General features: G+C 40.9%; 1 protein-coding gene across 1 annotated transcript in view; it reads left to right on the plus strand.

The window, feature by feature from the left end:
• The window catches only part of Fry (furry homolog (Drosophila)), a 291396-nt gene extending 283106 nt beyond the window's left edge, over window positions 1-8290 (plus strand). The window contains exons 60-61 of the mRNA XM_013027318.1: window positions 4730-4932; window positions 6911-8290. Coding sequence (XP_012882772.1) covers window positions 4730-4932; window positions 6911-7169 — 462 coding nt within the window. The 3' untranslated portion in view covers window positions 7170-8290. The remainder of the gene's footprint in view (window positions 1-4729; window positions 4933-6910) is intronic.
• The last annotated feature ends 3540 nt before the right edge of the window (window positions 8291-11830 follow it).

An 11830-nucleotide genomic window follows, 5' to 3' on the forward strand; every position in this document is an offset into this window, starting at 1 on the left:
ACATACCTCAAAAATAACCAAGGAAGCCAGACACCAGTGACTCATGACTATAATCCTACCTATGCAGAAGGCTGAGATCTGGAGGAGCAAGGTTTAAACCTGGGCATAAAAGTCTGTTGAGACCCATCTCTTAACTAACCAGCAACTACCTAGGCAGGAGGCATCACTCAAACAGTAAGGACCTGCAAAACAAGAAAGTTAAGTGAGGGCTGGGAATATGGTTTAGTGGTAGATTGCTTGGCTAGCATGCATGAAACCCTAGGTTCGATTCCTCTGTACCACATAAATAGAAAAGACTGGAAGTAGTAGATTGCTAGCCTTGAGCAAAAGAAGCTCAGGGACAGTGTCCAGGCCTTGAGTTCAAGCTCCAGGACCAGCAAATAAAGCTAAGCAAGCATGAGGCCCTGAGTTCAAGTCTTAGCATCAGCAAAAAGGAAAAACTTTAAAGCAAAAGAGGGCTGGAGACATGGCTCAAGTGGTAAAATACCTGTGAAGCATGAGGCTTTGAGTTGAAACCCCAGTGCTGCCAAAAACAAATGAGTGAAAATAAATCAACTCAGAGTGGTGAATAAAATTCCGTCTAGAAGACCTGCAACCATAAAACTCCAAGAAGACCTTCTCAACCCTAACCTTGATAGTGACTTTGGATATCACAAAGCAACAAGAGGTGTCTGGGAGCATGGCTGAAGTGGCAAAGCACCTACTTGACAAGCATAAGACCCTGAGTTCAAACACTAGTACCACCAAAAAAAAGGGCTATAAAAATGAAATCTATAAATGAGACTATATCACAAAAAGAATGCTTTCTGCACAGCAAGAGAAACACCAACAAAATGAAATGCCAGCTATGGAGTGGAAAAAAAAGTATTTACAGACCATATATTTGATAAGGTCTTAATATCCAAAACATGAACTCTTACAACTCAATCTCAGAAAAACACATGACCCACATGAAAGGGCAAATGACTTGAACAGACATTTCTCCAAAGATGACAAAAACAAAATCAATGGTCTATGAAGAGATTCACAAATTCACTAATCATCTGAGAAATGCACATTATAACCACCACAAGATGTCAGTTCATTACCAATAAGGATGGTTATTTTGAGAGAAAGAGAGGGAAAAACACATAAACACATTAAAAAATGAACACTACACTGCTGGTGACTTTGCATTGGCACAGCTATTACCAAAAATTGTATTGAGATTCCAGGGAAATTAGAAATAGAACTACCATCTGACTAACCGTCCCTGTACTGTGTGTGTGCCCATAGGAGATGAAATGACCACTTCATGCAGGTAGCTGCACTTGTGTGCTTTCTGGTCTGTTGAAGTCATGCCTTCTGACAAAAATTATACATTTGAGGGTTCTGGATTATAAAATAAAACTAAAACTAAACAACAAAGGTTACAACAAAGATAACAAAGGTTATCTTCCAATCCATGCTCTGCCTCTCCCCCATCTCTCTGCTCTGAGATGCCATCTCAGACCTAAGGCTGAGCCTTGTGGGCCTAACCCAACTAGTCCTTTTCTGCTCTGTTCAAAACTACCAGCTGAGGGGCTGGGAAGGTGGCTCAGTGATAGAGTGCTTGCCTTACATGCATGAGGCTCTGGGTTCAGTTCTTCAGTGCCACATCAGCAGAAAAAGTCCGAAGTGGTGGTGTGGCTCAAGTGGTAGAGCACTAGCCTTGAGCTGAAGAGCTCAGTGACAGCACCCAGGCCCAGAGTTAAGTCCCCACAACAGACAAAAACAAACAACAAAACTACCAGCTGAGTCTAGAGTCCAGCATCCGCCACTGATCTGGGGAAACACCCAAACAAGGTATGAAAAGATGCCAAGTTTATTCAGAAACAAAATGGTCGTATAAGACCAGTAAGCAAGATGATGTTCCCCTTACCTGCCCAGAACCCATTCCCAGCAGTTGAGGGGTAATCTTGACATGCTGCATTTCCTGCAAATGTACACAGGCTTCAAGAGGAAGGTCTCCTCTGAGTGTACCACTTCATAATCAAATACAACTGGTTCACTTCTTGGTAGGTGCAAAGCCAAAACAAATAACTAAGAAGTGAAATCAATTACCTGCCTTGAGTAAAAAGAGTGTGGGAATTAATTTCCAAAGCAATGCCTTCCAATAAAATTTACATTCAATAAAGTAAGTTGACTGTAGCTTTAGTAAGTTGTTACATAGCAGGTGTTATTTTTATACTTACATATAATTACCTGAAGTTTTGTAAACTTACAGTGAATTTCTCCTCAAAGACTTACTTGGGCTTAGATCTTTAGAGAGAAACTCACTTTCACATTTAAAACTAGACACAAAATGCAGGTATTCTAATATCCTTTTTGTTGTCATTGTTGTTGGTCCTGGATCTTGAACTCAGGGCCTCAGCACTGTCCCTGAGCTTTTTAGTTCAAGGCTACCATTCTATCACTAAGCCACAGCTCCACTTGTGCCTTTTGGGTGGTTAACTGGAGATAAGCATTTCGTGGCCTTTCCTGTCTGGGCTTGGCATTGAACCACAATCCTCAGATCTCAGTTTCCTGAGTAGCTGTGATTGCAGGCTTGAGCTACTAGTACCCCTCCAGGGCTTCAGTTTTACAGTACAGACAGTAAGCTGGGGATGACAAGGAAAGGTAAAGGTGCTGAATAATAACTTTCCAAAGGAAATGGGCATCATCAATGCATTTCAAAAGAAATGGGTCATCATACCTGTAATCCTAGCTACTCAAGAGGCTGAGATCTGAGGGCTGCAGTTCAAAGCCACCCTGAGGAAGGAAGAGCTAAGAGACTCTTACCTCCAATTAAGCAACAAGAAAGCCAGAAGCAGAGCAGTGGTTCAAGTGGCAGAGAGCTAGTTTTGAGAAGAAAAAAAAGCTCATGGACAGTACTCAGGCCTTGAGTTCAAGCCCCAGCATCTGGAGAAGAGAAAGAGAAAGGGAAGAGGGGAAGGGGGAAGGGAGAAAGGGAGAAAGGAGGAAAGGGGTGGGAGGGAGGGAGGGAGGGAGGAAGGAAAGGAAGGAAGGAAGGAACGAAGGAAGGAGAAGGAGGGAAGGAGAGGGAGGGAGGGAGGAGAGAGAGGGAGGGAGGGTGGGACAAAAGAGAAAAGAAAGGACTTAAATATCATAACAATGATTTTTAATGTTCTCAAGAGCAAATCATGAAATGGTTATCTTATATATTTTGAGGAAACTTGAAAGTGAAGCTGTGGATTCTCTCTTGGGATTTACATTATAACACTCTGGGATCTTTATTTCCAGTCTTTTTTTTTTGAGACCAGTCTTGCTATCTTCCCTAGCCTGCCTTTGAACTCCTAAGTCCAAGTGATCCTCCTGTTTCAGTTTTCCAAGTTGCTGGGACTACAGGCACATGCCACTTTGCCTGGCTTACTTCCAGGAATTTTTGGGGAAATACCCTTTACTTCTGTAACATTCTAGGATTACTTAAAAATTATTCCTTTCACTCTTTCCTAAAATTATGTTTTCAGGCTTCTTCCAAGGCATAGAACAAGCTGGGAACAAGTGATTAGAATACAGATCATGTTCATTTACTGAGCACTTGTGTGCCAAATTGCACTACATATTTAACATATATTATTTCAGTTAGTCTTTAAAATAGAACTGTGGGGTGGGTAATATCAGTCTTCCCTATGAGAAACATGAGGCATGGGAAAGTCTATTTACTTGATTTCACCCACATAGTGTGTTAGTCAGCCTTCGATTGCTGTAACAAAATGCCAGAAGCCAGCAACATTACAAAGATGAAAGATTTATTTAGCTCACAATTTTAGAGGCTCCAAGTCCAAAGAGCATAGCATAGGTTCTAGCTGCCACCACGTCATAAAAGAAAGCCCTATATATCTGTGTAAATTCTCTCCCTCCTTATAAAGCCAACAGGATTCAATTACTACCATTCCACTGGTATGGCTTAATCTAAACACTTCCCAAAAGCTCCACCTCTAGCCACCAGAGTCAGAGGCCAATTAAATACCCTTTGTACACCATCAATGTCAGACTTTGGAGGCTAACCTCCTGCATGAGTTCAAGGGACAAATCAGATCCAAATTATAGCAGTAGAATTGCTCCCCTCTCATCTCATTTTGTTTTCCATGCTTCCAGTTATCCACAGTCAACTTCTACCCCTGTAAAAAAATATGAAATGGAAATTTCTAGAAGAAAATATACATTTTCAATAATTTTTGCTTTGATGTTTTGTTATAATTAACTAACAATAAAACAGGACCATTTCTTACTGTGTATAATTTGTACATCAAGCTTTGTCACAGATATATATATACACATATATATGAAAAAGCACAGTATATATCATGTTCAGTAATATCCAAGGTCTCAAGCATCCACTGTTGTGGGGGGATGGGGGTGGGAAGAGTCTTAGAACTTATCTCCTACAGATAAGGGGGACCAGGGGACCTTGCTGTCCTACAGGTTGTTAATCAAACCCTGATCTGCCCTACCCTTAAGTGTGTCCCCTTTTGCATTTTATGTTCTTCCCAAACAAAAAGCATTTTCAACAAAGTCTCATCATGTGTTGGTTGATGTGTAAAGTTATTTAATATTGATAAAGTTATTTAGTGCATTTTAAAATATGCAAAGCTTTAGATGTGCCAGGTAGTGCAATCATGTTTTTATTAACTGAGATATATTGTCAGATTTCTTTCCTGTAGTAAAATATGGTCTTTGGGTTTTGTTTTTTTTTCTACACAAACAGCTGCTGAACATGTCCAGAGAACTGAGTGACCTGAAGAAGAACCTGAAGGAGGCCACTGCAGCCATCGCTGCAGACCCACTTTACATAGAGGGAGCATGGTCCGAGCCCACATTCACGTCCACTGAAGCTGCCATCCAGTCCATGCTGGAGTGCCTGAAGAACAATGAGCTGGGCAAAGCTTTGCGGCAAATCCGGGAATGCAGGTCATTCTACTGTTTCTTTTAGATATCATTTATAGGAAATGAACCCAATCTTGACTTTGCATGGTTAGGGATGGATGGATTCACGGTGGGGGGGTGGTTTATTCTGAGAGAGAGAGAGAGAGAGAGAGTACGCACCTGATTTTGACTTTGCCATGGTTAGGAATGGATGGATTAACCACAGGAAAAAACTAGGGGGGTGGTTATTTCCTCCCATGTGTGTGTATCCGATCTTGACTTTGCCATGGTTAGAGATGGATTTACCACAGGAAAAACTGAGGGGGGGGAGGGGGGAGTAGTTCTTTTCCTCCCTACTCTGTGCATGTGTGTGTGTGTGTGTGTGTGTGTGTGTGTGTGTGTGTGTGTGCACATGCACACACATGCACGCATGTCAGTACCAGGGTTTTAACTCAGCGTTTCAAACCATCCCTCACCTTAAAAAAAAAAAAGACAAGAAAGTCCAAGTGTACTTAACTGGAAGAAAGAATAAAGTAGGAATATACTCCACCACATGGGAGTGGGGTCGAAGGCTTCCATCTGCTTTAAAGCCTAGCTGGCACTCTTCCACTTGAATGACATCTCCAGCCTACCATTTTGCTAGTCTTTAGAGATGGAATCCTGTGGATTTTTCTGCCCAGGATGGCTCTAAATCCTGCTGGTCTCGGTCTCCTTAGTAGCTAGGATTGTAGTTTGGGATCCGCCAGCTCCCGGCTCTCTTTGCATTTTCTTTTTTATTTAACTTTATTGTGAAGGTGATGTACAGAGGGGTTACAGTTGCATATGTAAGATAATGAATACATTTCTTGTTGAACATTGTTGCCCCCTCCCCTGTTTTTCTCCCACTTTCCCTTACCCTCTTCTGTGCATTTTTATACTATATTCCAATTCATTAGCACCAGAGTGCCATAGTAAATTAGATGGTAGCTCACACCTATAATCCTAGCTACTCAGGAGGCTAAGATGTAAGGATCACAATTCCAGACAGAAAAGTCTCAGTGAGACTCATCTCCAATTAACCATTCAAAAACTGGAAGTGGAGCTGTAACTCAAAATAGTAGAGCTCTAGCCCTTTAGTAAAGAGCTCAGGGACATTACCTTGGCCCTGAGTTCAAGCCCCATGACTGACAAAAGAAAAATTCCATTCTGATATTTGTATACTCTTACAGGTTTATGAAAAACAATAATATCCAATCATAGTATTGGTACAACTCTGAATATATTAAAACCTAAGGAATTGTATACTTGGGCTGGGCAAATCATGTTGTATCTTAGCCAGGCAGATGTTGGTTCACTCCAATAAAACCTACTTAAGAGGCGAAGAGCTAAAGATCCCAGTTCAAAACCAGCCTGGGGCTAGCCACTGGTAGCTCAGACCTGTAATCCTAGCTACTCAGGAGGCTGAGATCCGAGAATTTCAATTCAAAGCCATCCTGGGCAGGAAAAGTCCATGAGACTTTTTATCTCCAATTAACCACCAGAAAACCGGAAGTGGCATTGTGGCTCAGGTGGTAGAGTGCTTGCCTTCAGCTGAAGAGCTGAGAGATAGCACCCAGGCCCAGAGTTCAAGCTCCATGACCAAACAAACAAACAAACAAAAAAAGAACAAAAAGCAACTGGGCAGAAAAGTCTGTATCTTGGCTCCAATCAACCAGCAAAAAGCTGAAAGTGGAGGTGTAGCTCAAGTGGTACAGTACGATCCTTAACTGAAAAAAGTTAAAGGATAGTGCTCAGGGCCTGAGTTCAAGCCCCAGAATCAGCACAAAAATGTTTAAGAGTTTCCCACTCACCCGGCCTTTTGGCAGTACTGGAGTTTAAACTGAGGACCTCACTTTTGATACACAGTTACTCTACCACTTGAGCCATACCTCTTAACCATAGAAAGCATTTTTCAAAGTAATATTCTTATACTAATGATGATTCATGACCACAGCCTTTGTGAGCAACAGCTCCTCTAATTTGTGCTGTTCTTTCTTGACTTCAGAAGTCTTTGGCCCAATGACATCTTTGGAAGCAGTTCCGATGATGAAGTCCAGACACTACTGAATATTTATTTCCGTCACCAAACCCTGGGACAGACGGGTACCTATGCACTGGTGGGATCTAACCAGAGCTTAACTGAAATCTGCACCAAGCTGATGGAGTTGAACATGGAGATTCGGGACATGATCCGCAGGGCCCAGAGTTACCGAGTCCTCACTGCTTTCCTCCCAGACTCCAGTGTTTCTGGCACTAGTCTCTGACAGGAGCCACCCATCCCCCATGCTTTCCAAGCTGGGGGTGCTGCCATGCTGGGGCCATGTCTTTCAGTGTCTTCACAGTCTTTGCAAGGCTTGGACAGACTGTTCTCCCTCTTGTTACCTGTAGGACTTTTTCTAAAGAAGATGGCAGAACTTCCAACATGTAGCAATACTCTTAAGAACCAAGGTAGCCTAGGACCTCTGGAGACAGACTCTACCTACCCTGCTGTGTGGCACCTGTGTGTTTTCCTTTCCTGAGCACATGCAACTCACTACTGAAGGAGTCACTTACATCGCATACCAAAGCCGACCCTGAACAATACCTTCCTTTCTAGAAGCATCTTTAGATTGGCAAAAAAGTGCAATGTTTTCTTCACTAAAAAGTTTTATATTCTAAAACTTGTACATTCGTTCCCCTTCTCCTTTATCTTTTTTTCCTTTTTTTTGTTTTTTGGGTTTTTTTTTTTTTTTTGGTGGGCTGAGAAAGAGGGCAGGCAGAATGAAGCTGGACACTGAAAAAATTGTAAGATGGTCAACAGCTGATAAGCCTGTGTATTTGAAAAGGGAATTGTAAATGGACTACAATTTAATGTACACTGTTATTTGAATACAATTACTGTATCTAAAAGGAGCTGCTATGAAGTACCTTTCTTACGTTGCTAGGCTACTGTTTCTAAAGGGCCCAGATCTCTTTGCACCGTCAATGATCCAGAGAGACTCTTTTTAAAGATCTTGGCTGCTTTTTACTAGAAGGTTGCTTTTATGAGCATATTTATACTACAGAAGGATGAGTGTTCATTTTAATTAACTTTGCCATTTTGTAGAGAAAAGTTACTTGCATTATCAATTCTATGTCTTTTCACCTGTCACGCATGCATATTTTAATATCCATTTGATAGCCAGAATCATAATGGTAAAATATGAGTTGTCACTTTGTTTCCTAAGAATGTCATATTTTATTTATAATATATATGTAAAGGGCCATTCTTGAGTTTTCTCCTGAAATTTATGGCTGTCAAGTATTAGATGTGTGCATGTGAATCTGTTGCACACCGGAAACATATTCAAAGTTTATCTATGTAACTTATTCACTCTGTAAATACATTTAAAGTTTTGTGATGTGATCTTGATATTCTGTTCAGAACTTTCTTTAGACTAAAAAAAAAGACAAAATACACGGTGAGCATGCATTTTCTTTCTGGTTCATGAACACGGTTTGCCATGCAGGATGCCACAGTTGACAACTTCAGGGTGGCACTCACTGGGGATGTGGCATGCAAGGCCCTTGATCAAAGATTATACCTCTGCAATAGTCACCAAAAACAAAAAAGACTGGGCCCTTCATCAAATTCTCTGTAATCAACCACAGAGAAAGCCCAGAGAAGAATGAGCACTCTAGTTGTCCAGAAACAAACATTAGGTTGCCATATTTAAAACCTGTTGCACACCTCATCAAATGTCAGATGTGGCATGACTAGCTGGCAAATACAATCACATCTGCTTCTCACACAGCTCCAAGCTTCCATCTGTGAAACTTATTACACAGTTATACCTTTCTGCCCATTTCACTTTCCCAATACCCAATTTCAAATATTGCCCTCTTTCCTCAGTTTCCCATCTGTCTCAACTGATGGCTTTATCCCATAGTTCATTGAACAAGCAAGTCAGGCAGTCTCATCTTCACTGCCATGTCTGTAAATTATCTTTAGCCAGCAGTATCACTGCTCCTGTGAAGGACTGATCACTCTACTTGTGCTCCAGACTGCACCTCTTCTTTCTTTCCAAGAGTTGTTCCTGTTGGGTACTTAGGTCTCATGCCTGTAATCCTAACAACTTGGGAGGCTGAAATCATTACTCTCAATGTTGGTACATATCAGGTTTCTGGGCTCAAGGCTTTAAATATCAATATAGATAGTATAAAATTTTTAAATAACTTCATTAACTTAAAAGTTGAAAATACTTTTAAAAGCTTATGTTTACATTTGTAGAATTAATAAGGTACTAATGGCTGTTCAAATACAGGAACTTGAACCAGCTACTTGAATTTAAAGATTTTTAGCTTAAGTATTATCACCATATTGTTCATTCCACAATGAATATTTTCTTTGATCTAAGAGATGATCTAAGAGCCTGGTGCCGGTGGCTCACGCTTGTAATCCTAGCTACTCAGGAGGCTGAGATCTGATGATCGCAAAGCCAGCCCAAGCAGGAAAGACCGTGAGACTCCTATCTCCAATAAACCACTAGAAAACCAGAAGTAGCACTGTAGCTCAAGTGGTAGAGCACTAGCCTTGAGCTGAAGAGCTGAGGGACAGCGCCCAAGCCAGAGTTCAAGCCCCATGACTGACCAAAAAAAAAAAAAAAGAGATGATCTAAGCAAGAGCAAGTATTACCTGGATCCAGACATCACAGCTCCAGAATCAAATACATAAGAGCAATTTAAAACCAATGGAAAGACAAATAAGAGAAAGCTAATGAATTTGTACATTCCCACTACTACACAAAAAATTTTAAATAACTGAAAATATCAGTGGGTGAAAAATGTATTCAATATGTTAAAGAATCAGTATTATAGTTTCATAGGCCAGCTTTTGAATGAAATATTTAGTATCTTAGTAAGAAATTTTAGCAAACATATAAGAATTCTTGAAGGTGAGTTGGGTGCTAGTGGCTCATGCCTGCAATCCTAGCTACTGAGAAGGCTGAGATCTAAGGACTGCAGTTCAGAGCCAGCCTGGACAAAAACAATCTCCAAATAACCATTTTTAAAAAGCTCATTCGTACCTGTAATCCCAGCTACTCAGGAGGCTTAAAATCTGAGGATCCTAGTTCAAAGCCAGTGCAGGAAGGAAGTCTTTGAGACTTTTATCTTCAATTAAGAACCAAAAACAAACAAAACACACCAGAAGTGGAGCTACAGCTCAAGTGGTAGTGTATTAGCCTTGAATATAAAAGCTCAGGGATAGCTCCCACACACTGAGTTCAAGCCCCATGACTGGCACACACACTAAAAAAAGGTCAAAAATGCTAATAACAACCAATGCTGGAGGGGATGTGGCCAAAAGGGAACCCTACTCCATTGTTGGTAGGGGTGTAACTTGTTCAACCACTTTGGAAAGCAGTATGGAGGTTCCTCAAAAGACTCCAAATAGTATAGTCTTGTTTGTGATCATTCAGGTAAATGCCCAAAAGTGGGATTGCTGGGTCATAGGGGAGCTCTATGTACAGTGTTTTGAGGAACCTCCATACTGCTTTCCAAAGTGGTTGAACAAGTTTACACTCCCACCAACAATGCAATAGGGTTCCCTTCTGTCCACATCCCCTCCAGCATCTGTTATTATTAGAGTTCTCAATTATAGCCATTCTAACTGGAGTGAGGTGGTATCTCAGTGTTGTTTTGACTTGCATTTCTTTTATGGCTAGGGAGATGGAGTATTTCTTCATGTGTCTATTGGCCATCCTTCTTTCCTCTTCAGAGAATTTTCTCTGTAAATCTTCAAAGCTACTAGCACAACTATGTTTATTGCAGCATTATTTAGCATAGCTAAGATATGGAACCAACCCAGATGCCTCCAGTAGATGAATGGATCAAGAAAATGTGATATATATAGGTATATCACATAGATATATCACATAGAATTCCATTCCACACACACACAATGGAATTCTATGCCTCCATCAGAAAGAATGACATTGCCCCATTTGTTAGGAAATGGAAAGACTTGGAAAAAATTATATTAAGTAAGCCAGGCCCAAAGAAACATAGGTCCTATGCTTTCCCTTATTTGCAATTACTAGTATATGTCTGAGTCAAGCAGAAACGGTCAGATCAGTTGATGTTAGGTGAAATGAACCCCAAGATAAGGACTCAAATGGTTTATCTTTCTTGCTATTGTTTCTAACATATTTTGAAGATGATTTTTTTTTTGCTTTGTATGTCCCTCCCCCACTGTTTTCACTGTATTTGATGTTGGCATAATTTGTGGAGGGGAAGGGAAAAAAACAAATTGTTTTACTAGAGATACAGGTGGACCCATTACACCACTTCTGGTTTTCTAGTGGTTTATTGGAGATAAGAGTCTTACGGACTTTTCTGCCTGGGCTGGCTTTGAACTGTGATCCTCAGATCTCAGCCTCCTGAGTAGCTAAGATTACAGGCATGAGTCACTGACCCCTGACTATGTGTGAGATTCTTATCTCTGACTATGTGTGAGATTCTTATCTCCAATCAACCACAAAGAAGCCAGAAGTGGAAGTACGGCTCAAATAGTAGAATACCAGCCTAGAGCAGAAGCAGCTAAGGAACAGCATCCAAGCCTTGAGTTCGAGCTCCAGTATTGGCATGTGTGTGCATACACACATACACATACACACACACACACATGCAAAGAGAGAAACAAAATCTTCTGTCACTGCCTTGTTGAAACTACTTCATGGGTTTTTATATACTTGACCATAGCATGTCTTCAGATTTATGCCCCACATTAACCTTAGGGTCTTCTCATTCTTAGTACATCTGGTACATACTTAGCACATGCCTGAGACATGCTAAGAACATGTCCCACTTCATGAGGATATTTTTTATGTGGTATTTGGGATTTTCTTTTTTTGCCAGTCCTGGGGCTTGAATTCAGGACCAAGGCACTGTCCCTGAGCTTCTGCTA

Source organism: Dipodomys ordii, unplaced genomic scaffold (genome assembly GCF_000151885.1).
Source record: "Dipodomys ordii isolate 6190 unplaced genomic scaffold, Dord_2.0 Scaffold102, whole genome shotgun sequence".
NCBI lineage: Eukaryota > Metazoa > Chordata > Mammalia > Rodentia > Heteromyidae > Dipodomys > Dipodomys ordii.